Source organism: Mugil cephalus, chromosome 1, assembly GCF_022458985.1.
Source record: "Mugil cephalus isolate CIBA_MC_2020 chromosome 1, CIBA_Mcephalus_1.1, whole genome shotgun sequence".
Lineage (NCBI taxonomy): Eukaryota > Metazoa > Chordata > Actinopteri > Mugiliformes > Mugilidae > Mugil > Mugil cephalus.
In genome coordinates this window covers 42,121,007-42,147,518 of record NC_061770.1, presented here as the reverse complement: position 1 = coordinate 42,147,518, position 26,512 = coordinate 42,121,007, and the positions used below count along the sequence as shown (strand labels likewise).

Genomic DNA, 26,512 nt, shown 5'->3' with positions numbered 1-26,512 from the left:
GGCCTCTCTCTATCTCTGTATTTCCCCTTCACACACACACACACACACACACACACACACACACACACACACACACACACACACACACACACACACACACACACACACACACACACACACACACACACACACACACACACACCCCAATAGATAGCTGAGGCTGAGGGACGGGCAGAAGCTGCTCTTCCCGGCTCCACGGCCTAGCATTAGCATGTTTATTACCATTTCCATTTTGCCGTTCTGCTCGCTCTCCTTTCCCATCAATGCACTGAAGGTGAGTAGAGGCCCATCACATACCGAAAAAAAGAACAAGAACAAGAGCGGGCCTTTTCTACCTCTGCTCTGGTGCAAATATAAAGGTTCTCAACAGTCACAGTTTGACAAAAGAAAAAGGAAAACTATGTTTTATGCAAAAACTAAATTATGTCCATATGGATACTGACTGTTAACATAATAACAAGCTCTAGCTAAACATCAAGAACTTAAAATGAAGACATTATTCTCAGACCCAACATAAGGATGAGTCTGGAGTAAGATGACACTGCATTGTAAGGGCACAGTACTCGATGAGGGGACTTAAGGTAACGTCAAGGTTGCATTATATATTATTTAGGAGATCAAAAAGCTTCTTCCTTCCAAAAATACTTTGCGTAGTATAATAAATATAGCCACGAGCCATCATTCCACAAGGCCGTCACCAACAGCTTCTGAAATATACTTTCCTCCTCTGGCCATTTTAGTGGATAAATGCTAAACTTGCACACAAGTGCACGATTGAAGAGATAAATAAATAAAGCACACGGAGATCGGTGCCATTACACCAGGCCTAATACATATAAAGTGACTGTTCTTTTAGTTCATTTAGGCTCCAATGGTCTGTGGAAACGACTGCAAAGCATCTGTTGTGGGAAACTCCCCACAGGGGGCGATGCCTAATTCCATGAAGGAAAAGCACATTGTTGTAATTGCCATGTTATGAGGAGAGGGGACTTAAGGTGACAAATCCAAAGTACCAGGGGATATTAGTATTCGGATGGGCCTCCAACTTGATGGGAAGCGCCATTAGTAATGAACTTCCAGGCTTAGACTAACCATTTGCATGAAAGGCGAAACCCTGAAACATAATGATGTTCCGAGTCAAATCTGCCAGGCGACGCCGCCGCGAGGTGCGGGCTTTCTTATTGTACCTTTTTTTTTTTTTTTTTTTGAGCTCTCTGTTTTGATTAACTGTGAGATGACCCGACTCATATGCAACTCGTGTCTCTGAATTAAAGACGTCTCGATTTGCTTGGTGATTGAGAACGACAAGACGAGATTGAAAAAGAAACGGCAGCACATTTTGGGCGTCTTGGCCAAAATGTAATTTCAGTGGAGCTGTATTTAATTTTATTCATTGATATACGTGTACAGATAGTGTTACTGGACAAAGTAAGGGCAGTTATCTGTAAGCAAACAAAACAAACGGCTGAAAATGTAGCCGAAGCACCTCCCAGGGTCTAGACACTCGGTTAGCAGAAGTTCCAGCAGAATGATGTGTGCATTTGAGTGCTGCAGTTCATGATTCAGGCATGATTAAGGATTTATATTGCATCCTCATACTCCCATTATGCTGTCAACAGCCATTTCCTGTGCCCCCCACACACAAGCGAGCAAACTTATGCAGCTGTGCACAACTTGACAGTGGGAGCGGAAAATGGGAAGCCGCTCTCCTGTGACGGAAAAACAGAATGCATCATTTCCATTTGTATGGAATGGTGCAATGGCACGTTCAAAGCCGTGTAGCCGAGACGGATCTTTCCACGTACAAGGAAAGGGCTGCGATGTGATCAGTCATTATTCATAGACGATGTACGCACTCGGATCTTTGCCATTGTTACAGGAAAAGAAAAAAAAAAAGTTTCCGCTCTTCAAAAGACACCAAATGTATATGTATATTCCAAACTATTTGATATTCATAAGATGCGAGTCAGCACAAATTGTGTGGATAGCGAGAATAAGGAAATTGATAACAATGATTAAAGTGTACCTTAATTTTCGCTGCAAAACATAATTTTTCCTCTGTGTGCTTCTGCACACTTCTCACAAGTGTGGAGGGAAGGATGAATAAAAACCAGCCTGAATGCTGAAATTGCTTTGGAGGATAAATGCTGTGTCAGCGGCCCCCGGGCTGCCGGTGCAAGTGCACCCGTGGAAGAAGCAAGTGACCATTGTAAAATTACTGTGTTTGTGATCAGTGACTCGCAAAAAGGGCGAAGACGGGGACGGCGGCTTCCATACAATTCTCTGGTTTACTGGCGGGGAGCTCTATAAATGGAAAGACCTGAGCTGCCACTTGGAACACTCAATTCTGTCAGAAAAACACATTTTCCTTTCCCCCCCCCTCGCCCAAAATAATGGTGCTGGGGAAACATGCTGACACACTCTAGTTTTTAAATATTGAACTAACTTCCTGGAATCCTTTTTTTTATTTTTTTGCACAATTAATGCAGACATATAATCTCTTACAGTAGGACTACTGAAGTTAACTAAAACTTTCTCAAAGTTACCAGTGTTTTATTTTTCCCCCACCCATGTGAACACACAGCCATGAAGTGTTTCCAGCGTATTTTTCCCTAGGCCGGTATTCAGTCTCTCACCACAATATTCTGGGACAAGCACTGAAACCACCTTCACAGACAGTCAATTATCATCATGTCCATTAGATGTTTCATATCTGCAGGCAGAGTTATTGCTTGGGATTTGGCCAATACTGCCTCAACGCGACTCTTCTTTCAATCCCCAACCTCGGTCCCTCATACGTCACAAAAATGGAGCACATAATGACAAGTTATTCATTATTGTAATTAAAAAGATGGAGCTGACTGTCCTCACAGAAATTGATCTCTTCTCAGAAAAAAAAAAAAGAAAAAGAAGAAGAAGGAGGAAAAACCCTCCACCACACCGCTCTATAACTTATTGCATGGTTAATCATGGGAGCCAATCAGTATCTGTACAGTATGCAGGGTGATTTAAACCAAAAAAATGCTGCTGACAAGATGGATGTTGGACTTTACAGCCTGCATAGTGTGTGAGAAAACATCTGCTGGGGCCTCACAGGCACTCCTTGGACTGCACTGTCCATGATAGATAACCCTGCGCGGGCAGTGGCTTGGTATTTGTTTTAATAAAAGTAAACACAGCCTGCTAAATTAAAAAAGTATTGATTTGGATAAATTAGGTATGTGCTTTTTTTCCCCCTTGCTGGCCTCAGATGCCAACTGTCTTCCACAGTAACCTCACAGTACTAATTTTACATTGCAAATAGTTTCTCACATATTGATGTTTTTTTTAAAAGTATACTGAAAGTGTCTTACCAACAAGACCTTGAAAAAAGTTTCTTTTGAGACTTTTGATCTAAAGATGTATACATAGCTATACGGTAATAACAGTTTGGTAAACTGTAATAAATTATGCAGCATGTAAAAGTCTACTATAGCAGTACATTGAGCGCTGGCAGCATGCTAACATGCAGTGACAGCATGCTAACATGCAGTGACAATGCCTCGGCTTAGCAGGTAGGCTACATTTACCATGTTTAGGAGCAACGGCCTTAGTTTAGGAGCTCACATACACTGCGCCCTCTAAATAGACATTGAAATTAGATATTTCATCACCATAAATACATATTTCAACCTAAAAAGGCTGTTTTCCACCTAGAAAAAGCCATCCCAAAAAAAGAGTCCGCTGGACTAAGTTACCTACGTAAGTTGCTGCCTTTTTAAAGGGGAATGGTTGGCTGGTGTGCGTGCAATGTATGACAGAACATAACATTTATTATTCCGCCGGTTCCACCAGAAGGAACTCAAAGTTATTAAATGAAGAGAGTCAGAGCCAGGTAGACGAGGGGTGCTAATGCTAGCAGCTTTGATCTCCATGCACTCAAAGGTAATTTTCTACTAGATTAATTGGATACTGCAGGGTCATCCTCAATGCATCTAATGATCTCGAGAAAGTTCCCAAGTCACGAGAGACTGCTTGCTAATTACAACCAAACAACTTTGTAGAAAAGTGATGCAAATTGATTTTTGTGTGCGATTAGTCGATACATTATTTTATTCAGTACAGCAAAGATAAGTGCAGCGACTGATTCAAGGGAAAGCGGGACGCTATCTTTCACATTCTCATCTGATGTTTCATCAGCTTGAAACCCGGCCGTCAAATCTCAAAACATGTGGCGATGTAACAATTTCTATAATGAAGCACTGTCAGCCAGCCACTTCCTGACGTGACATCCGTCGTCTCCCACACTTTTGGGTTGGAAGGCCTGTCTGCTAAATCTGAAAAGCCTGATATAACCCCACTTTCCATTAGGGTTCTCAGGGAGCCAAGATATCTGCTGTGCAGGATGTTAGCAAGCATGAATAATCTCTATACTCCCCTCTCTTGTAGCGAGCTTTTAGCTATATAAATTATTGAACTGCCTGGTGCTACATTTTCTCTTTCTGAGAAGGAAGTGAACTTGTATGAAGTTGGTTGCTTCTGACATCTGAACCACGCGTCTTGTCGAGCACTCGTCTGTGTCTGATGATACCATGTTTAAATGGAAGTGTCCCCAACTATGACCCACAAAGATGTCTGCCACTGTCATGTTAAATGTGGGTTTTCAAGTTTGAGGATTTTGTGGAGGCACTCTGACGGTTGAGAGGATGTTATTTTGCCCGTCAAATAATTTAGTTTTTTTAACATAGTTTCTTTTTTTAACATGTTAACACATTTGTTAACATGCGCAGACTCATTAAGATGGACGATGCGCCATTTGAAAATTCGTGCCAGGATGTTAGAAACGCCTGCTGGATGAAACTAACCCGCCTGCTTCTGAATGTATTGTACATGAAGGTTAATGAAGCAACTCAGCGTCTCACAGTTTTACCTTCTGTCCATTTTCCTGCCTGGTAGGAAGACTCACCTAGTCACCGATGCTCTCCTGGGCCCCTGATGGCTCCAGCTTCTGTCCTTTGCCTTCACCTGCTGCCCCTGCACAAACAAAACAATAGAACCAATCTAAACCATGGGTCTTCAACAGGGGGTATGCGAAGGTACTACGGGGGGGTCGCAAAATCTTTGGTTGATTAGACATTTTTTATATATATATTTAAATTTTCCCTTACAAATTTAAATTTCTTTAAATACACAAACCGACGTATTTTAGTAAAGGGATAAATGGAGGCAGAAGACGTTATCTTTCAGTCAGCACAGAGTAGGCCCCGCCCCTATCGCTGCTGAGCCAATCACGAGGTTATATGTTACACGTTGTCAGGTTCCCCACAACTGGCCGAGAGCCTGTTCAGTTCCCAGGTGAAATCTTAGACGCACTCCACTGTGTTCATGTCAGGTTTGTTTAGGTTTTAGGCAGTTGGCCACCCTAGTGTTGCACAAGTTTGAAATAAAGATAAATTCAATAAAAAATTACACCTGTGTATTATTTGAATAGCTTAATAGGATCTCTCCATACGTTTGAGGGTCCTTGGCCTGAAAAACGCTGAAGACCCCTGATCTTAACGGTTTAATTTGAAATGTTAACACACAAACACATACTTAAATTTTGAAATATCAAACATCATATAGTGGGTGGTCAAAAGGTAAATATGCAACGAATAAGGCAGAAAAAGATGGAACAAAGTGACAGGAGCACTGGCGAGAATGGAGGCTTTGGTGGTTTTGGTGTACGGTTGTTTATATATCCCCTTCCACTTCCTCTTTATTTGTGAATGCTTAATGCACTAAAGAGGATCAAATGATGGTTGCTGGACTGTAAAGAATCACCTCAAATATACAAAAGAAGGCGTCCCTCTTGAGATGGAGAGAGGCTAAAGTGACATCCATTTTAGCTTTGCGTTTGGCAAATAGCTGAAAGCATTGTGTAACACCCTTTACCCCCTATGTGGAATATTACTAATGATAACTGAAGAACGGATGACGGCAGATGAGATGACAAGCGCAAAAAGTTTTTCCCCCTCCTCCCCCCGCCTCCCACCCCCAACTAAATAAATGGGGCACTGTTTTCGGAAGCAAATGGAATCATTGCTCAAGGTAACAAGCAGCAAATGGAATATGCAAAGTGAAATCCTGAAGAGGGCGGGAGAAGGATGGAAGGGAGAGAAGGCGACGAAGACAGACAAAGAGAGATCGAGGGGGTCTTTAACATGAAGCAACGTCAACGCCTCAGACTGGATCGAGTTAGATGAAAGCAATAAATTAAGGCATTTGCAAAAGGCGGTGGCGCTGCAGATTGTCGGCGAAACAGGTCTCGGAAATCTCCCTCTCTGCCTTCCCCCTAGGTGATCTTTACTCAGGACTGTACATCTGGCTGAGCTGACGTGTAGTCTGTAAAGCAAGAGGGGGGTGGAGAAGGAGGGGGGCATCTGAGCGTAAATGGAGCTTTGTGCTTGGCTTCCTGCCTGCCTCGCTGCTTGCCCAGCCAGGCCTGTAGAGAAAGACCCCTCTCCGCCCTTCCTGCTTCATCTCTCCTTTTCATCTCCCTCTTTACCCATCCATTTCGGCACTACCCCTAAGGGGCGTCCGACACTAACACCCCCCTCTCCCCCTTTCACTCTCCTCCCCGCTCTCCGTTCGCTCGCGCTGTAAAAGGAGGAATATCACAGCTAATCCGTCATGTTTATGAATGACATGGGGCCTATGGAGAGTAGGGGCGCCCTGCCAGAAGTGGCGTACGTCTCTGTTGCATGCCCTCTGCTTGGCTGATCCAATCTGCCCTAGCAGTGATGGTCATAAAGAAAATGTGTGTGTGGTGGTAGGGGGGGTGGCGGGTTTGGAGGAACACAGGGCTGGGTCATTTAAGGGATTTTTAAAATCTAAATAAATGTTCTCAAATAGGGGTCTCCAACAACTTTCCTACTTCCTGTATATAGAAACGTACATGGAAATTACATATACAGTATTAATTATGTATCTTGTGGAGGGATATTAATGTTAAAAAAGAAGGAAGAAGAAGAAACAAATGTTTTCCTGTCATGCCGGTATGTTGTATTGAGAGTTTTACAACTGCCCCTCCAATGTCACTCAGAATGAGCTTAGATTGTTCATCTGTGAAGGTTTTTCTGGGGGAAGGAAAAAAAAAAGCGCCCGATGATTAATAGATTGAAACTTCAATGGTTCCCTCATAATCCGAGACATTAGGTGAGGGTTTTTAATGACAAATAAATAGCGTTCAATTAATTACAAAATCTCAAAGGGGATTTATGGAAAAAACAATCAGCGTAGGCCAAAGGGGGAAAGGATGCTATTTTTCACCCAGACAGACCGCTATGAACTTTGGGTAGAGAACGCTTTCTGCACCTTCACCTTCCTCCTCCAGTGTTTCGTTCCAACATTCATCATCGCAGGTTTTTTAAGGAACACACCGGATAGTATTTCACAACCCATTCCTTTTCCACTCCTTTAGGCACTCGCGGTGAAATAAAAATTTAGTGGACAGTCGACGGCTCCCTCGTTTTCTGCCCTCAGGTTTTAGCAGTGTTCTCAGAGAGGCTGTATTTGTTCAGCAAATTACTGAACTACCTTTTAGCGGCACCAAGCAAGGGGGGGACTTAATGCCACTTTGCGTCAGAGTGGGAATGTTCCTCTTAAAACTCTATTACAGTAAATTGAAATTAGCTGTTTGAGCCAACTGCGGCGCATACACAGTAATATTCATTAGCCTGCTCTGTACCTGTACAATCAACTAATAAGCCTGAGCTTCCTCAGCCCAGCTAAACCTTAACTGCTGATTTCTGTTCCGCTAATTGACCTAATTTGTCACTGGTGTACGGGAACACATTTGCAAAAAATATATGCATATGCTTATGACAGGTGGTTTGCAAATGTCTTAACTTTGACACACACAGCACGCTTTCAGACACATGTCTAGATAAGATTAACCGCTGGCAGAATATTCTTAGTTGCCCAACCCTTTGCTTTTATTAGGAAAGCTGAAACAAGCACATCTCCTCAGTGGAGATAAATGGATCGTGGGCTTACAAAGCAAACATGAACTCAGTAGCACTACGTTAGATAAAAAAACACATCAGTTCTGACCTGCATAGATGCATTTGCAAACATACATGGGGGGGGGAGCAGAGCAGTCATGCCTTGCCACTTAATATTTTCTCAAATCAGTTTATCTCCGGCTTTTGAACGGTTGTTCGCTTATAATTTGGATGCATCATTTTAACTCCTTCGAGAGTTTCTTCTAAATCCGGGCAAATTTTAGAATTAGCTTTTCTACATCCAGACAAAGAGGCTTCCCTATCTATTTTAAAAAACAATTTTTATAGTGTTGACTCTCAAGGTTCAAATCAGCTCGGTTTGAATGCTATTATACATTTAGAGCCACGGCAAAGAGGAATTAGGTTGATAGGGGATAGCCTGGTTCAAGAGACGGGTAGTGAAGTCATTTCCTTCCACCGCACACCGGCGTGCGCTTTATTAGACGGAGTGCTGAGCATTTTGTTTTCCATTATTGGATTACTTAAGCAATATCTACCCCAATGCAGGTGCCGGGAGGCTTATTTGGAGAACCAGGCTCAAAAAAAAAAAAAAAAAAGCTCGAGAGGAAAACCTAATCTTATTTAGACTGGACAGCACATGTGCCAAACAGCGCTGGGATATATCAGTGAGATAAATACAGGCGGTTGGATTATCGTGGGGCATTTAGGGAAAATTTAGACATCTCTCGTTTGTCATGTCTTAATTTTGCTCAGCAGGCTGTTTTTGTTAACTATTAATGAACGGCTGAGCCTGCCTCTCACGAATGCTGGTGTATGCTGTTGGTGTCAAAGATCAGCTTTTTCACTAGAATCTCAACTATTCTCAACTAAGTATTTTACCAAGAGCGGTGCAAGGAAATCCATATCCTGATGACTGTGTCGTGTCCTGGCATGTGGGGAGCAGTATGGAGAGAGTATGTAGCAAATGAAATGGATCAATGCTGTCAATGCTGGAAAAAAAAACAAAAAAACAATACATATAAATCATAAAATGCCCTAAAGCTATGATCCAAAAATTAACACTGGGACAAGTTTCCCTTCTGCAGAAGTTTAGGGGCAGAATGATGGATGCTAGGTAAAGAACCCTGTCCACATCCAGGTTTGAGATTGTTCAACCAAGCTGCAGGTAGCTGATAAAGCAAAAGGTGGGCTCAGATTTAGAACCTGTCAGTCATTAGTCGGTAGATTGTAAAAGTACACCTCTTACCAGAGTTAAAGTGTACCTTGGAAATAGAGCAAGGAAATCAGCGGTGATGTGGGTGAAAGTGGTGAAACATTAGAGAGGGAAAATAGAACAGATGCCGTCATAGAACTGGCACAAAATGGAATGGCTGCCTTCCTTTGTTAATCAAGAGCGCTTACGTTTGGTTGAGTAATTTTGTTTGTGTGAAAACAAAAGCGTAATTAACAGTTCCCTCTCCCTTGCCAAAGGGAAAAAAAAAATAATAATAATTGAATATGTCAGTGGAACAGGAGCTGAACAGAACATTTTGTTGAAGAGGATTCAGGTCGTTTCTCAACGCACCAGGCCTGCAACTATTTTATTTAGGAAAATGGAGGAAAATTACACTGGACGTTGCTTCCATATCCTCGAGGTCGAAATCAACAACCTCATTTTGAAAACGTATGTTTTAACAAACTGAGCCCTAACCTTGTTCAGAACACACACTACAAGAAAGGCGCAAATACCGTTTACTCTTTCACATAAGTCTTTAATCCTACGCCTTAAAACGTGTGCCTGGATTTCTTTTACTTATTAATAACCTCCAGCTAGCGTATAAAATGTCCTGATTCAGTGGATGCAAGCTAGTGCATTATGAAACGAGTCAACTTCAAACAATGCTTTTGCATTCAGTAAAAGTACTATGATTAAACATGATTAGCACTCTAACCCCGCTAAATTTTCTGATCTTCTGTTTGAGCGTGGAAAGAGCTTTAATCAGTGTCCCTCAACTTCAAATTATATGCTATGGTGTGGTGGGAAAAATGGTTTTGGCTTAGGCTGCTCAGAAAAATAAGCACTGCTGTCACACTCCACGGGTAATGTTTTGTAGCTTTTTTTTTTTTTTTTGCTTTTTGGCTGGCTGAAGTCTTATCTACGGAGGGGTAGAGAGAATCAGATTAATTCCTAAACTGGGCCAAAATAATCTCTAGGACAAAGCAAATGTGGAGTGTAAAATGTAAGAAAATGTAAGTGTGTCATACTCGACGACATCCGCCCCGAAATTCCCACACTTCCCGTAATCCAGCATCTTCGGCTAAAATGGGATCCCTGAACAACAATACGGTTGACAGACACTTTTCTCCACCACGCTGCCACAGCAAGTGACCTGTGACAGCCTCTTTGAGGAGATTGTATCCACTCAAACACGTCCAACAAATATATCTTATTATGGCCCGCGGGGATTTTCCCTGAAGAATAACCTCAACTGTGGGGTGAAAAGTCTTGTTCCGCTTGGGAAGAAAAGGGCCGGACCAAATCCAATCCTTGTGCAGCAACCACAGAACTAAAGCCAGAATGTGACCGGAAAGGTTTATGTTTTTTTTTTTTATGGCTACACTTGGAAAGTCCAGGGTAAAGGAATACTTTGTTCTCATATTATTTCATCGGGAATTTATGGAGGCAAATGTGATTTCAGTGGCATAAAATCAGTGGGGTCTTAACATGGGAAAATATCCCCTTAATTTCCTAAAAAGCACGTCATTATTTGTACAATATCTCATTTTATTTTATACAAAGATAGTCAACACAGATACTGCTAAACCTTCTCTAGTTCTAAGCTGTTAGTTTAAGTAGATAAGTTTGCACAGCGTCAATATTTGGAAACAGCAACTTACTGCAGCGTCGCTTTGTTGGAGGCTCTGTGTACGGCTTGACATTCACCCAATGAAACGGCGATAACAAAGAGAGGCTTAAGTTTCTGCGGACCTTGTGCAGGTGCTAAGCAGGGAACAAACACACTTTTAATTCTGATGTGCGGACCCGGAGCCGCTAAGCTGTCAAACTCAACCAGGCATCCTGGCGAGGTCCACCGAGCTCCCCCCGTCTTTCTAATGAACTCCGTAGACGTAACTGCATTAGTTGCGTAATACCTTGTAAATATCACTTCAGACTCAATCACAGAACGATCTTGGTGAAGCACTAACTAAGCGGACGTGTAATGTGAGCTGATCAAAACTGAATGGCGCCGTCATGTGTTAGGACGCCATTACGCGCGTTTAATTAACTCCTCTAAAAAGGAGGATGACTGCTGCAACATTGCTGGTATGTGTCTTACTGTGAGTGCATGTATCTCGCAGCATGACTGTAAATTGTGCCAAATGCATTGCTGCACTCGAGCAGCATTTTACACACCGCAATGGCCACTGTTGTCATACAAGGAAAATGTGATTCCACTTATGCTCGTATTTTGTATGAGTGATCAATAGATATAATCTGCTAATGGGGTGAGTTTATGTCCAATGGCCTTATGTCTCCTGGAAAAATCTGCTCACTGAGGTACTTTTTGAGCCAATGTCCTTTTTATACTCCTCCGATACTTGGCACGGCACACTCATATGGCCTGATAGCCTGGCAGTGGCTAATGTGTGCAAATTGTCATTGGGAGTCGTTTTATATCAAGCACCAGTGCTCAGCACTTCTTTAGAAGGTGACTTCAGCATTTCTCTCCCTTCCATCTCATTTAGTGTGTAGATCCATTGTTGAATATACAGTATGGGTCTGTAAAGCAGAAACTGCCCTTGTCTTAGACTGTCCTTGAGATTGCAGTCCTCAGCGAGGTAGAATGGGGAAGCGTAGAAAATATGTAAAAACTCTTCCCTTTTTCTTTTTTTTCTCCTGTTAATGCACCTTAGGTTTGACTTTCAAAAATTGTACAGTGTAGCGTGTATGTTCAAGTCATATACTATGTCATACATAGGTCTTCAACAGGGGGTCCGTGACCCCTAGAGGGTCCGCGGAGGTACTGCAGGGGGGTCGCTTTGGTTGATTAGACATTTTTTTGTATTTTTTTTTTTTAAAGAGAGCCTGTTCAGTTCCCAGGTGTAATCCCATGTATGTATGTTTATGTCAGGTATGTTTATGTTTACAGCAGTTGCATGGCCACTCTACTATACTATACTTGAAATATAAAAAATAATATTCAAACCTGTGTATTATTTGAATAGCTTAATGCAAAATGATGATAATAATGTATATTTCTAAATAGCACTAGTTTAATATAGAACACACGCACAAATAGTAGGTAGGTGGTCCCTACTTAATCTCTCCATGACTTTGGGGGTCCGTGGCCTGAAAAACGTTGAGGACCCCTGATATACTATATTGACCTCCACCCACGCATTCATTAACAAATGTGCAACAAGCGTTTCTAATTTCCACTCCTATCAACATGCCTCTCAGGGTAATGAAGCAGCTCGTTGTTCATGATATACCTGAGTCAAAACCTCATGAGTTGTTACTGAAACTGCAAACATAGCACATGGGGGAAAAAAAACTGTTAACCGCATAGCCCCAGGTTGATTCATTATTTCAATCTTTATTTTAATGCATTGTCAATAACCGAGCTTCTCCAAAAAAACTTATAACATGTGTGATTAAACAGTGATTAATCTGATTTCATTTCGGTCTCCTGGCCTTGTAAGGAAAATGCTGCCGCAGCCCCGTTGACGTGAGCTGTTAATCACAGCGCAAGCTACCAAATGTGTTCAATCCCCCCTCCCCCCCTTTATTTATTATCACAATGGTAATTCACTTCCCTGAGAAATAAATGAGGCTACAGCAGAGAGTTGCAAGCAGCTTGAGAACATCAAAATGCTGTTTATTATTCCTTTTATTTGTTTCTAAATCTCAAGTTCTCTACCAGAAAAGTTTTTAGATATCTCGCCGTTGATGTCGGGCCATAGTAGAAGAGTCCTCGGAGCAGCCGTAAATTACATTTCTGGTATACGTAGGAATGCATTCAAAAGGCCAGAAAACTATGTAACAGGTCATTAATTTTAAACACGCTGCCTGGAGTCACATCATCTGCCTGCACTGGAATTACAGGCTAGCATCATGTAACACTCTATTCTATAGAGGGAGAGGGAAGACGGCTTCTGGTTAAAGTGCCCTTTGTTTACTTGCTTTATTTTCACGTAACCTTTCGCAAGTTTTACAAGGGATGCTGATCATCAGCAAATCAGGCATAAATACTTTGATTTATAGGGTAATGATTTAGAAAAGCTATCATATTGACCTGGGCCGCACCAGTTGCAATTTAAAATAAATGTTGTCCGGCACCCTCTTCTTTTCTTCTTAGACCTAAATAACCAGGAGCACTGCATACACTGCAACATGAGAGCAATTCTGACATCTTAAAGGACAGCTAAATTATGATCTCTTGAGCACTTTGTTTTAGAATACATTCCAATTTCACAGGAGTTGCTTCCGAGTTCGCATGGATTGTCACATCCAATTACTATATTCAACACGCATCTGTGCTCCTAGGCTCGCTTCTGGCTATTGTGTTTGATCAGGTATATTTTTGACTCACTGTAGAATCAACTAATTGTCTGTTCGACCTTGAACAGGCTGGAGGGAGCTTGGACAGGAGCTACCTTGTACAATTAATTCATTTCCCCCCTCCTCCCCTGCCTTTGTACTCTTGAACGAGCGGCGCGGTTTCTCACAATAAACTGTTCTTTCATTACTTGATAGGTGTTAACGCGGTGCTTTTGTGGGAGAAAATCGTTCCTCCTTTTTATTTTTTTTTTTCCTGAAATTTGTGCATGGACTTCAAAAAGTATACCTGTCGCAGAATAATTGTTCAGCACATTTAAGGCTGATTTAAAATGTGTCAATATATATTAGGAGGTTTAATATTTAATTTGCCTGTCTGCCTCCTCAGCCTTTCTTTCAACACAAGTCAATACACAAAGAAACTGTCTTCTCAAATTGTGATAATTTGATAAATCGTGTGCTTTGAATGCATTATGAAAAAAGGAAATCATGCCAGAAACGTAATTATTTCTAAAAAAATACAGTCTGATATGAATTATGGTGAAACAAGTTCACAATATAAAAGAGGGAGTTATGGGAATCTCTAAAATGTTTAATTCTAAAATTGGTCCTGTCCTTCAGCTTTACTTCCCTACTTTAATTATGATGTGAATTAAATATGGCTACTGTGGGACTGAGGGGAATTGACTAAGTGGTTGTTGTTTTAATGAGTAGCAATTTTGTGCCAACAAGAAACAAACACAATGCAAGACATCAGCAAATGTTTTAACAAGAGTATTGCCGGAGCATCCCTCATTACGTTAATGGATATTGAAAGGGATAAAGATAATATATATTGGAGACCATGTAAAGGAAGCAAAGGCCAAGATGTCTGGTTTACTTAACGGAATGCACCTGCCAATAAAGGAGTAGTTTTAAAGGTAGTGCATGCACTATATGGGAGTACAATTGATTAAACCAACTTTAAAACAGAATATTTTTACACGTGGATCAAGCGCCACCTTTCCATCATGCATCAGTTCAGGCAGGGACACGGAGTTGTATGGGAAAGTTTTGCAGTTCAGTCTGAAGTCGCTCATTTGTAATACGGTCTATTTCTGAGAAGATTTATCCATGGAGGTGGTTTCTCATGCCAGATACCCAAAAGCATTGTTGGAAGGCAGCCATAATTGTCGTTTGGCTCTGCGCAGGCTACGGCATCTCAAAGCTGTTTCCAGACTGATGTCGCCTCATGAAAATTTAATGAAGAAGTAGCTTCCAAAAAGGTGGCGTTTACGGAAGCAGCAGAAGTCACTAATTAGCCATATCACAGCGGGGAAAGGAAAACTTAAACGTGCACATAAACCTCATCATAGGAAGGTCTTGTTTTGCAGGTTAACACGTAGGGGGAGACATTTTGCGTACGGGGGGATCTTACGGCGCGTGGAGGGAACGTTCCAATTAGCAGCCTTTCAGAGATCACTCGCTGTAAGCCAAAAACACTTCCTGTTCGGAGCAGCGAGCTTCAGACAAAACTCGCCCTAGACTTTGATGTTCTTTGTTTTCTTAAAGGGACGTATTTGGAGCAAAGTGCAACGCGAGTTATCTCCCCTCACATCTGGAACGGCGGCAATGTGTAGCCCGCCTTTGCTCAGTCAGAAAGTTGAGACGCAGTCAGGAACAAGACAGCTTATAGAACGCGACAAAGCCACCTGCCACCATCAAAGAGCATCAAAGCTCCACCTCCGCTGAATACATGTGTAACTACCGTGCGGTCTTCCTTTCCAAAGCTGGAGAAGGAGTTTCACATTTTAATATCATAGAAATGTAGTTGCTTTCTTACCAAGTTTTGGATAAGATGAATAAAGTTAACACCAAGAGGTTCAGTTTAGCTCGTAGGTCTTCAACATGCAAAATGATGATAATAATGTATATTTATGAATTGAAGACCCCTGGTTTAGCTTAGCATACGAAACAAGGAATGAAGTCTAGTAGGGCTCAACCATAGTCATATCAAGTTTAGCGGGTCTACGCTAACCAGCAGCTAGCAATAGCTTCATACACAATGTGCAGGAATGAGAGTGGTATTGATTTTCTTATTCAACTCTCTGCAAAAGAGCCGATACACATATTTAGCAAACTATTCCTTTAATTACTTAGAGATGCACAGACCATGTCACAAAATGTTTTTCCATTAACTGGCGCTTTCTGTTCATTTGTTGTCCCTGTCAATACCGAATGTGGGCGAAAGAAAAAAAAACCAAAAAAAAAACATTTTGAATGCCACCGTTTTCGTAATAATTATTGCTTTGTTGACAGACTTAGCAGTGTAGCAAAGACGTCTATTCTCTGATCACTTCAACAACAGAAAATGTAATTTCTTTCTTTTCCTCCGTCTCTCCTGCTCGCTTTGTTCATCTGACAAAAAAAAAAAACGGCTCCCCCCTGCTTACTAGCACAAGGTTTGACGAAGACCCTCGATTCAGTCTGACTTCCACCGCAATGTCTCTGCCCTGTTTACAGAGGACCAGCTGCCCGTTGGTTTCCCCACCATAGACATGGGCCCACAGTTGAAAGTGGTGGAGCGAACACGCACTGCCACCATGCTCTGTGCTGCCAGCGGCAATCCTGACCCAGACATCTCCTGGTTCAAAGACTTCCTCCCTGTCAACACCACCAACAACAACGGACGCATTAAGCAGCTCAGATCAGGTAGGTTTCCTCCGCTGAAAACTTAATTACCAAACAGGGAGTCTTCTTTCTTGTCTCCTTCTATCTGATCTGCCTCCCCTATTGTATCCTCTGTTCTCTCATCCTCTTCTTCCTCCCATAATTTAACTTCTCATTTGGCTTTTAATTTTGTAGGTAATGGCATTGTTTCTACTACTTCCTGTCCTCTTCTCTCTGTACGCCCCGGTGTGTGTCGTCTGTATGTGCGTCTCCCTTTGTCTTCCAGTGTTGTCATGGGCTGTTGGGACTGTTCCCCCTCTGTGTTTGCTGGCTTCTGCCCCGACTTCTGCCCTCATTGCTCACTGCTGTGTCTTTTTACAACTGATTCTTTTGCCGTTTTGTGTTCCTTTCCACTGCATTGGTGCAGTATTTCTTTTTTTTTTTTTTAAAGAGCCATTTTCTTCATACTTACTTCTTTTTTTTTCTTTTTTTTAACAATTAATATTCAACATTTGGCTTCATTCAGAATCTGCAAAGGAGTGCACATGATTTCAATATAGGAAAACATGCAGAAAAGCAAATTAACCATCGCTCTTGTGCATTTGTTGAAATTTTACGATCAAAAAAAAAAGAAAGGTACCTTAAAACTCACTTTGAATAGATCATTTGCTTTGTTTAATTAAAAAAACATTGAATTCTGGTCTCTAATCAGCCACAGTAGTGCGTAAAACTTCATAAAGCTTTCCCTTTATCTTTCAATTCTTTAACTTTACGGTCCCTGCTTTAATGTTTAGCTGCCAGCTTTGTTTTAATTTGCCCTAATATTCCCAATATTTTGGTTTCAGTCTCTCGGTAGATGTTGCTCTACTTCCTAAAACTGTTATCAAAGCTTGCAGCTTTATGTTTCAGCTAACAACACATTAGCGCAACTACTTACTTAAATTTTAAGTCTTGTATGTTTGACCACCTGTCTTCACAGATTTCACAGCTGTCCTTTGTTAAATCATCGTGTTAACCTTACCTCCTTGCTGACTTGTTTTCAACAGAACTGTGTAGAATTAACCCTTATTTTTAACGTGCGACTTTGATTCACGTAGATTTGATAAAGCATTAACGAAACCTTGTTAACTAAACGTACTTAAAGAATATAATCATATTCTTATGCTGTCTTTCTTCTCTCTATATTTTTAAATCTACAGAATCCTTTGGTAAGTGCTTAGCTCTAAAGCACACATCACCCCCACTAATTTTCATGTTACAACAACTATTAAAATGCATGGCATGCATTTTACTAACAGATAGATTGAGGGCTAGTACTAGAGGCACACACACTCTTCCCTCACCCCACGGTGTCCTACCACTGCAGCTATAGTATCACCTTACCTGGAGGTTACGATCACCAAACTTCAGCCTAGCGTTGTCATATACTGACCTGGGTAATAATTTTTGTCCTCACATGTTTGTTACTCACCTACCACTCACTTACTTACTTACGTACTTAACTGTTTGACACCAGCACCTTTAGGGAGGTGATCAGCTCTGGCTAGCTCAGGTCAAGCAAAGGAACCATATTTTTATTAAATACCTGTGGTCTCAAACTCCTACGCAAAGTCCTGAAAGTCTTTCCCTTCAGTAGATGATCTTCAGAAGTCATTGCCACTTCCAAAATGGCACCTCCCCCGTGGTACACCAATGTACAAAGTTCTTCTCTCTGACCTGACCATGACTTTTCTATGATGAATCCTGTCTTTCTTTGCCAGTAGAGTACAGAAAATTCTTATTCTCTTTCTCTCTCCTTTCTCTTTCTTGTAGTACCTTTATTTACGTACCCTGTTAAATCTAATTTGATTCTTCTTCCAAAGCCCCCAGCCTCTATCTACTCGTACTAATGCTTCTTCTTTCTAATCTTATTTGCATTCATATTATCCACCCAGGTGGTACACCAATAAGAGGTAAGAGTGCTGAACTGACGTTCACAGAATGAAAATAATACAAATTCATTCTTGCTGTCAACTCATCCATTCACTTGAATCACCTCCATTTTTGTCCTGTTTACCGAGACCAAATCCCATTACGTTCATATGGACCTTCCTCCTTATTGTTTCGTTGACTAAATTTGTCTTTCATCTTTCTGTCTATGCTTTATTTTCTCCTTTGTATTCTCGTTTCGAGAGCCTGTTTAGCTCAGTTGTGATATGCTTGCCCTGGCTCAAATAAGCATATCCAATGACAATTATTTTTTTAAACTATATTTTTTACGTTCATTTTTGTTTTCTTTTTGGCCATAGCGAATCATGTGTCCCTCTTTTTGTCCAACTAAAACAACCAAGCATTTTTCCCCCTTAGCTGTTCTTGTTCAGCACTAAAAGTATGCACAGATGCTGTGGAATCACGCAGGCATGCTGAAGACAACATTGTCTCTCCTCTGCTTTTTTCTCCCAAAGAATTCTTTCTATCTTTGCAAACTTTTTTTTCCATTTCTTCTATTTGCTTTCCTCTCCTGTACCTCTACAAAAAAGCCCAAACAACCACTTTTTTGATAAAGTTTCTACGGTGCTTTTTTTCTCTTTCACCTATTTTTCTTACTTTTCTTGGGTTTGGAGACTATTTTACTTTTTGACTTTTTTTCTTCAGGGTTTGGGAAAGGCAAACAGTAGAGTCTGGCGAGGACCTGATTGGCTCATTTTTGCCGCGTGACACGGAGCTGGAGAGAGTTGTTGATGCATAAAAGCCATTTTTCCCTGGGTCATGTGACACCACACTGCTGATCCCATTGGTGGATTTTTATGGGTGTCTTTTGTAGCTTTCACAAGCTAAAGCAGTGTTTGGTTACTTTCTTGTCGGCTCAGGCCGATATTTTGAATTTTGTCTTCTAATACCATTGCATTTTATTTTTCAGCTAAGGGTTGTCAGAAGGTTGTAAGTTGTGTCGACATACATTTCTTGCCAAGATTTGCATGTCAAAACTTTTGTTACAGAGGGTTATATGTTGGTTTTGCCTTACATAATACCAAAATTTTTAATGATATTACATTTTTTCCAGATATCTAAGCAGCATTTTTCTATTTTTTGTAAGCGCTGCATTTTTTTGAAAGTTACTTCACTTAGACAAAGTCCCAAATTATTCAGCAGGCTGAATATTATTACATTAATCTGTGATTGAATATGCTAAAATTCATATCTAAATTTCTTTCTTTCAATTGTCTTCCCTTGTTATGCTGCTTTCTTATACTGTAAACCTCTTTTGTTTGATCCATGTTTCCCTGAAGCAGTATCACTCATCCCCATATTGACCAGTCCAGTGACATGTTGTATATTGACGGGCTTGCCCCTATTCGTCTTAGAGAAATTATGACTTTTTTTTTCTTTTTTTTTTATTGGCAATAAGATGAGTGTCTTTTTAGACCCAATAAGTAATCAGGCTTTTTCTCTAAAGAGGTCCTCGACAAGGTAAATGTATCAGAGACAGAGGATTGAGTTAGTTCTCCTTTTATTTTCCTTTGGATTTTGGTTGACAGTGTCTTTATTTTATTTTCACGTGTTGGTACTTTAGGCCTGTGATCTGGGGAGAAACTATCAAATATAGCCTTTATAGTACAAAGTATTACTTCACTCATTCAGATTATTAAATAGCGTTTAAATACAACCTCCCTCAAGCTACTGAGGCTTGAAAGGACAAAACTAGAAATGAAGGGGAGTCTGATGTTGGCCTCCTTGAGGTCAAACAAGTCGGTTGCCTTTTGTTTTTAACTTGTGAAATTCAAACCAACGACCTCATTTTAACCAGACATACTTGGCCGCCCCATTTCCTATTCCCAACCAGGAGCCCTCCAGATAGAGCAGAGCGAGGAGTCTGACCAGGGGAAGTATGAATGTGTGGCGACCAACAACGATGGAACCCGCTACTCTGCCCCGGCAAATCTATACGTCAGAGGTAGGAAACACGTGTCGGCAACGCGAGCATGCTTCCATTAAACCACTCGTGCTAACGCTCTCTTTTGAAATTCATAAGGAATCTTTAAATTAGCAAATTAGGTCTACAGGGGCCATTTCCTGTGAGGTAATTGTAAGTATTTTCGGTTTATTTCTGTATTATTTTTTTTGTCTTGCACTTCACTTTACCTGCACTGAATTGAACCTCCAGTATCTGATCCTCTTTGTTGATTACCCTGAGCCTAACACTAGACTGCTTGCTGTGTTTATCTACTAATGGCTTTTAAAACCTGATTGTTGGAGGTGGTAGCGGGTGGGTGCTACCCCCCCTCCATTAGTCCCAACTCTTTTCCCAGCACTGGACAGATTCTTTCTCTGCCCATTGATCAACATTGGAAGGACACCTTTAGTCTCATTACGCTTGTTGCTGGCAATTAAATCATGAAAAGAAAGAACAGGTCGACGATCATTTTAATAATCCAGAGCCTTCTGTTCCTACTATATAATTTAATCTAATACATATAATTTATGATTTTCTTTTTAAATAAATTTTACAATGCTCTTCAGCCTTATGGTTAGTTTTTACAATCATTACTATACAGTTATAATATAATACACATACTAAAGAAAAAAACTTATTTTAATTATCAATATAAGCTAACCACATGGCTCGGGCATAATGTGTGTTAAAAGTAAATCTATCTGATAAAATGTTTGAGCTCACATAGGATCGACTTTTGCTTTGTAACCTGCAGGGAGATACAAGGGGCTCTCTGCACCTTGAAGGTCCTTCGAATTGTTTAAGTGGCATTTGAACACCTAAAACATGGCCTTTTTACTCTCTGTGTTTCCCTTGTTTTTCTCCTTTCCTTATTTCATTTTGTTCTGCATCAATTTCCCTACATCCCTCAGAGCTCCGAGAAGGTTGGTGTGTTTTTACTTTTCGAACACAACACAGAAACAAGTTCTTTTTTTTTTCTCCTTTCTCTTTTTTTTTTTTTTAGTTTTTCTTCCACAAAAATTCTTACGGGCAATTTAAAACACAGATTCACTACCGCAGCCTGCATTTTGTTCTCTCCATTACTTTTGCTTCTACAGTTTTTTTGTTTGTTTGTTTCGTTCTTTCTCTGTTACATATTAAATGTTCATGTTCCCATTGAGAATGCCCCCTCCCGGTCCTTGTCAGAATGCTTGACTGTCCAACAGGTGGTGCATGTTTGCATCTTTGAGGCGGGGCGGTAGGGATGATATTTGCATCTGTCCGATGGGTCTATTTGCATGGTCACCTTGTTAATGTTTGGGCGAGTCATCCCTTTCCCCCAGTCCTTACTCCTGTCAGTGTTCCTGCTTACTTTCTCTGATGACTAACAATGCAGCAGGTAAATAGAGTTAGAAAGCACAAAAAAAAGAGAAAAGAAAATCTTGGCGACAAAAGAAACATTGTGTTTGACTGATGTGCATTCCTGAAAATAACAGCTGCTGTTTTGCATAGATGCACAGCTGCTTCGTATAGGTGTTGAATATTTCTTTGCGTATTGCCATTTAAGTATCACGACACTCCCTGTGGTGCTGGCCCCCATTGAAGATTCCCATAGATAAAAATATGTTGAGGGAAAATCCATCCTTTGTTGTAATTGCTACTAAAGTCGAGCTGTAAAAGCAAGCTTGCCCTCAAGAGACTTTACACTTCCTTGGATGAGGATGTTTCTGCACAGGAAGTCATGAAAGAATGATGTATTTAGAGAATTATCCACACGACTTGACAAATGTAATGATATTCAAATGAGCAGGATAATATTATGTCTGTGGGGAGCGTGATCCAATTGGATATTAATTAAATATTGAGCGAAAGAAACGTTGTATTTAATAATTCAAGCCGTTCCCCTAGAATTCCTCTCTGGAGAGGAGCAGTCTGCTCGACAGAATGGGCTTTGTGAACTGGTAGCAGGCAGAAAGAAGTGCATGCCTACGTTGCAGTCTGATATAGCCGGCACCAACACATAGGCCCAGTTAAGATTCACAGGAACCATCGTAGACTCTGTCTACAAAGAGGGCAAATCAATAAAATTAATAAAAAGTAGTTGGATTTGACATATTCCTTAACAGTTTTCTTCAAGGTTCACTAGAGTATTTAATGAGCAGTCTAACTTGGACTACCAATAATCTATGCTGAATGCCATAAGCAGTAACACACACTTTAAATACTCCCTGGAAGTTGTGTGAGAGTACCCGGTAGGCCACAATATTTGTACTTGTAAAACCTGCTGAGTCAAAATAATACAACCCCTCGTTTTCCTAAGACCTTGTTCCCACTTATCCGCATCCCTCCCTTATTTGTCCTAACACCATTAGCTTATACTAGACTCGTTTACAGTAGAGGAACACTTCCACTGACACTGTGTGACACCACGTCTTCCCTCTGACCCTGTTTCTACTCCTTTACATGGTTGCCTCCCAAAGTCACCTATTGTCCTTGTATGCATGATGGGCGCTTACTCCCTCTCCCAAATACTCTGTCCATGTGTATTATGGATGTTATACGTTTAAGTTCACTTAAAAGTGTAACTTTTTCTTGAATCGTGTAGCCTTTTATTTTTGTTTTTAAGTTTCCTTTTTTTGGAATGTGTATGCACTAGAGCTGTCATATGATACGCGTTCTTTAAAAACTCCAAAAATAATATCAACACAATCAATGATTTTTTATTTTTTTTTTTTTTTGAAATAAGTAAGAAATTTTCTGCATATTTTTAACAGACTGCAAAGAGGTGGAGCAAATTGAGGAACTGTTGTTTATATGTTAATGATAGATGTGAATAACCTCTCTGAGCCCTTTCTATTATGTTGCACTTAAACGCATCTAGTTAGCTTGAAATATTCAAAATAAGCATCAATTAATGTTCAGTTTAGGTGTATTCATAGGCATGGGTTCATTTGCACAGTCATACAATGTAGGGCAGATCCGACAAAGAATAACAGTTCCTGTTGTAATACACTGAAGACTTGGCAGTGACAGTATTCGGTCCCAAGTTGTCTAGCATACATTTAGAACTCTAAAGCCACTTTTAAAAGTTTACCTTTCCTACCTATCTTTAGGGCATTATTTCGCAATAAAGGTAAGCTTGCATAAAGCATAGTGTGGCTTATCTTCCATGACTTGCACATAAAAGAAATTGAACAAGAGAAGTTTAGCCCTGTGAGAGTATCCCTTTGTTTTGTTTTTTTTTCTTTGTCTAACAGTGCTATAACTCTAAGGTTGATCCAAAGAGTGAATGTGTAACATTTGACAGCCCTAGCTTTTATATTGACTGAGCCTGAAAACACTGACAAAAAAAAAAAAACACCATTCCTCTTTGTTGCGTGTGCGACTTCACAAGTGTATTATCTACATGTCTGTGTGATGTGAGAATGTGATGCGGCACATTGTCTCACATCAGCTGGAAGTGCGCAGCCAAAAAGTTGTTTCTTCGCATACAACTGTGGAGTGCTGTTGACTCTCCAGCACTTTTGTGCCATTCTGTTTCTCTGTACTGATGGTGATGCAGTATTTTGTGCATGGTGCTTGTGTCGGTGTTAACCCATTCACCACTAAATTTAAGGGAGCAAGTGTGTGTGTTGTCAACTGTTTACTACTTTACCTACCTTACCTAGAGTACGACTTTATTTTTATGCCATGATTAAACTTTTAACACTCTGTTAACACCCATTAAGTAATGCATAAATATTAAACACTCAGCCCTTTCTTTTCTTTCAGACAATATTTAAGGAGGGTACACACCATTTTACTATAAAAGGTACTGCACATTATCTACAGTGTTCTCACATTATGTTCTGCTCTTTTTTCAGTGCGCCGGGTGCCACCTCGATTCTCCATTCCACCGACAGACAATGAGATCATGCCAGGCGGTAGTGTCAATATCACTTGTGTGGCGGTGGGCTCTCCCATGCCATATGTCAAGTGGATGCTAGGTGCCGAGGACCTCACTCCGGAGGACGACATGCCCATTGGGCGGAACGTTTTGGAGCTTACAGATGTCAGGCAGTCGGCCAACTATACCTGCGTGGCCATGTCAACTCTCGGGGTCATTGAGGCTATGGCGCAGATAACAGTCAAAGGTGAAAGTGCTTCTTTTTCTTCTTACCCAAAACTGCAATTTCAGCCGACAAACCTGGTTCACTGTGAGCACATTACAGTTATTATTGGACTACTGGCAGTGTTTTAAAGGAACTTATTTACCTCTCACCGCCACAATGAGTCATCTGTAGAGGATAAAGCTTTAGACAAGCTCTGGCACAGGCCTCAGAGCACTAGATGCCAGACTAAGAATATAGTGAAGTGCTTATCTCTCAGCTGGAGAGCTAAAGAGCCACAAACTCACCATGTCTGCTAGCAAGATGTCGGGAGGAGGGGGCAACGTACCGAGTACTGTTTGGTGTCCTCTGCAGACATGGTACTTATCTGAGTGTAATCATATCTATGCTGCAGCGTACCAGAAAGATATCCCAGATTGGTGTCTCCATGTTCACGTGCACCCAAGGGACAGACTCTCGTACACACTCAACTTTGTTTTTCTGAGACATAACATAGAGATATTAGTCACAATATAAAGGTCTGGCAGGAGCTCTCCCCCAGTAGCATACTTCAGATGGCATATAAAGACAATCTATTGCCCTGATATCTTCTTGCTGTGTGCCACCGTGCAGGGAATTAAAGCAATAAATTTACCAGTTTAATTATTAATGTGATAAACACTGGGAAATCCGAGATTAACGACGACGGCACCTTTAAATGCTGAACGTGGAGTATACAAGCGTTTAATCCCGCACATTAGTCCATATACACTGTTTTACGCAAATATAAACTAGAAAAGTGAAATAATATTAAAACTGTTCACGCACTTAATAGAATGCATATGAGTCTCTGAAGGCTTTAGATATACTGTGTATCATCAGTATCAATGGTCTGGTAAATGAACATTATCAATATAAGTGCGCCATCAACAAATTAAAATAACGTCTCCACAGTTTATATAATGCAAAATAAACGACTCAGCAGAGGGATAACTGTGTACTTTGCATATTTATTAATATTGATCTAATAATTATCATTACAGCATTGCCCAAGGCGCCCGGCATTCCTGTAGTGACAGAGCGCACAGCCACCAGCATAACATTGACTTGGGACTCTGGCAATCCTGAACCGGTGTCTTACTACATCATCCAGCACAAGTCCAAGTACTCAGAGGACTCGTACAAGGAGATTGATGGTGTGGCCACCACTCGGTACAGCGTGGGAGGCCTCAGCCCCTACTCTGACTATGAGTTCCGGGTGGTGGCCGTAAACAACATCGGGCGAGGGCCACCCAGCGAGAGCATTGAGGCCAAAACAGCTGAGCAGGCACCCAGCACGGCACCCAGGCAGGTCCGAGGTCACATGATGAGCGCCACTACAGCTGTCATCCAGTGGGATGAACCCGAGGAGGCCAACGGGCAGATCATGGGCTACAGAGTGTACTACACAATGGATTCCACCCAGCATGTCAACCTCTGGGAGAAGCAGATTGTTCGGGGAACGAACTTTGTCACCATCCAGGGCCTCATTCCAAATAAGACCTACTACATCAAGGTTTTGGCCTACACCTCAGTAGGTGATGGACCCCTTTCTCCAGACCTTCAAATCATTGCCAAGACCGGAGGTGAGTGTGCTTTCAGCTTACAAATGGAACAGTTCATTAAAGTACTAACTGAGCAACCTCAACAATTAAAGTTGGGGTATAACCAACAGTTTTGTGTGCAGCTGCATTTTTTTGGCCGCGGATCCTCATTAGTGTGTTAGAGTCGCTGACCAGAGCTGTAAACATGGAACATCTTCTGGCTGTCAGCTTTCTCCACTAGGAAAATTAGTTTCATATGCCAATGTTGACTGGGATTTATTTATTTTTTTAACTTTCATCAGTATGGTGTGGACCATGTGTTTGCACCAAGTAAAAAAAAAAATGCAAACGTAGCTGAAATACAATGTGGATATTTTGGTAAAAAACTAAATAAATGTGTGGCTGAAACAAGAATGAATCGTGCAGGATGTGGGGAGTAATGAATATATCTCTTCATTCCCGCTGCAGTTCCTGCCCAGCCAACCGACTTCAAAGGAGAAGCCAAGTCAGAGACAAGCATTTTACTGTCGTGGATTGCCCCAGCACAGACTGGACAAGAAAACCAAGTCACAGGATATGAACTTATGTACAAAAAGAAGGATGACAGAGAGGAGGTAAAGTAAAAGTGTTCCTCACCCAAGTTTGTAAAAGCACGTGAAATGTTTCAGACCAAATATTATTGACCACATATATAGATTAATATTATTATATCTTTTTTAATATTCTTGCCTGAGTATTGTATTAATACCAATGCA

General features: G+C 41.0%; 1 protein-coding gene across 46 annotated transcripts in view; it reads left to right on the top strand.

Annotated features, from left to right (window-relative positions):
* LOC125005177 (receptor-type tyrosine-protein phosphatase delta-like) overlaps positions 1-26,512 on the top strand; it is a 344,191-nt gene that overhangs the window by 282,683 nt on the left and 34,996 nt on the right. For 24 of the 46 annotated variants that reach the window (XM_047580506.1, XM_047580654.1, XM_047580435.1 and 21 more), the window contains 8 exons: positions 16,027-16,215; positions 17,373-17,381; positions 18,108-18,125; positions 19,997-20,107; positions 21,019-21,030; positions 23,950-24,219; positions 25,218-25,799; positions 26,226-26,371. In XM_047580506.1, coding sequence (XP_047436462.1) covers positions 16,027-16,215; positions 17,373-17,381; positions 18,108-18,125; positions 19,997-20,107; positions 21,019-21,030; positions 23,950-24,219; positions 25,218-25,799; positions 26,226-26,371 — 1,337 coding nt within the window. The remainder of the gene's footprint in view (positions 1-16,026; positions 16,216-17,372; positions 17,382-18,107; positions 18,126-19,996; positions 20,108-21,018; positions 21,031-23,949; positions 24,220-25,217; positions 25,800-26,225; positions 26,372-26,512) is intronic. The other 22 variants (XM_047580636.1, XM_047580524.1, XM_047580645.1 and 19 more) reach the window with 5 other exon arrangements.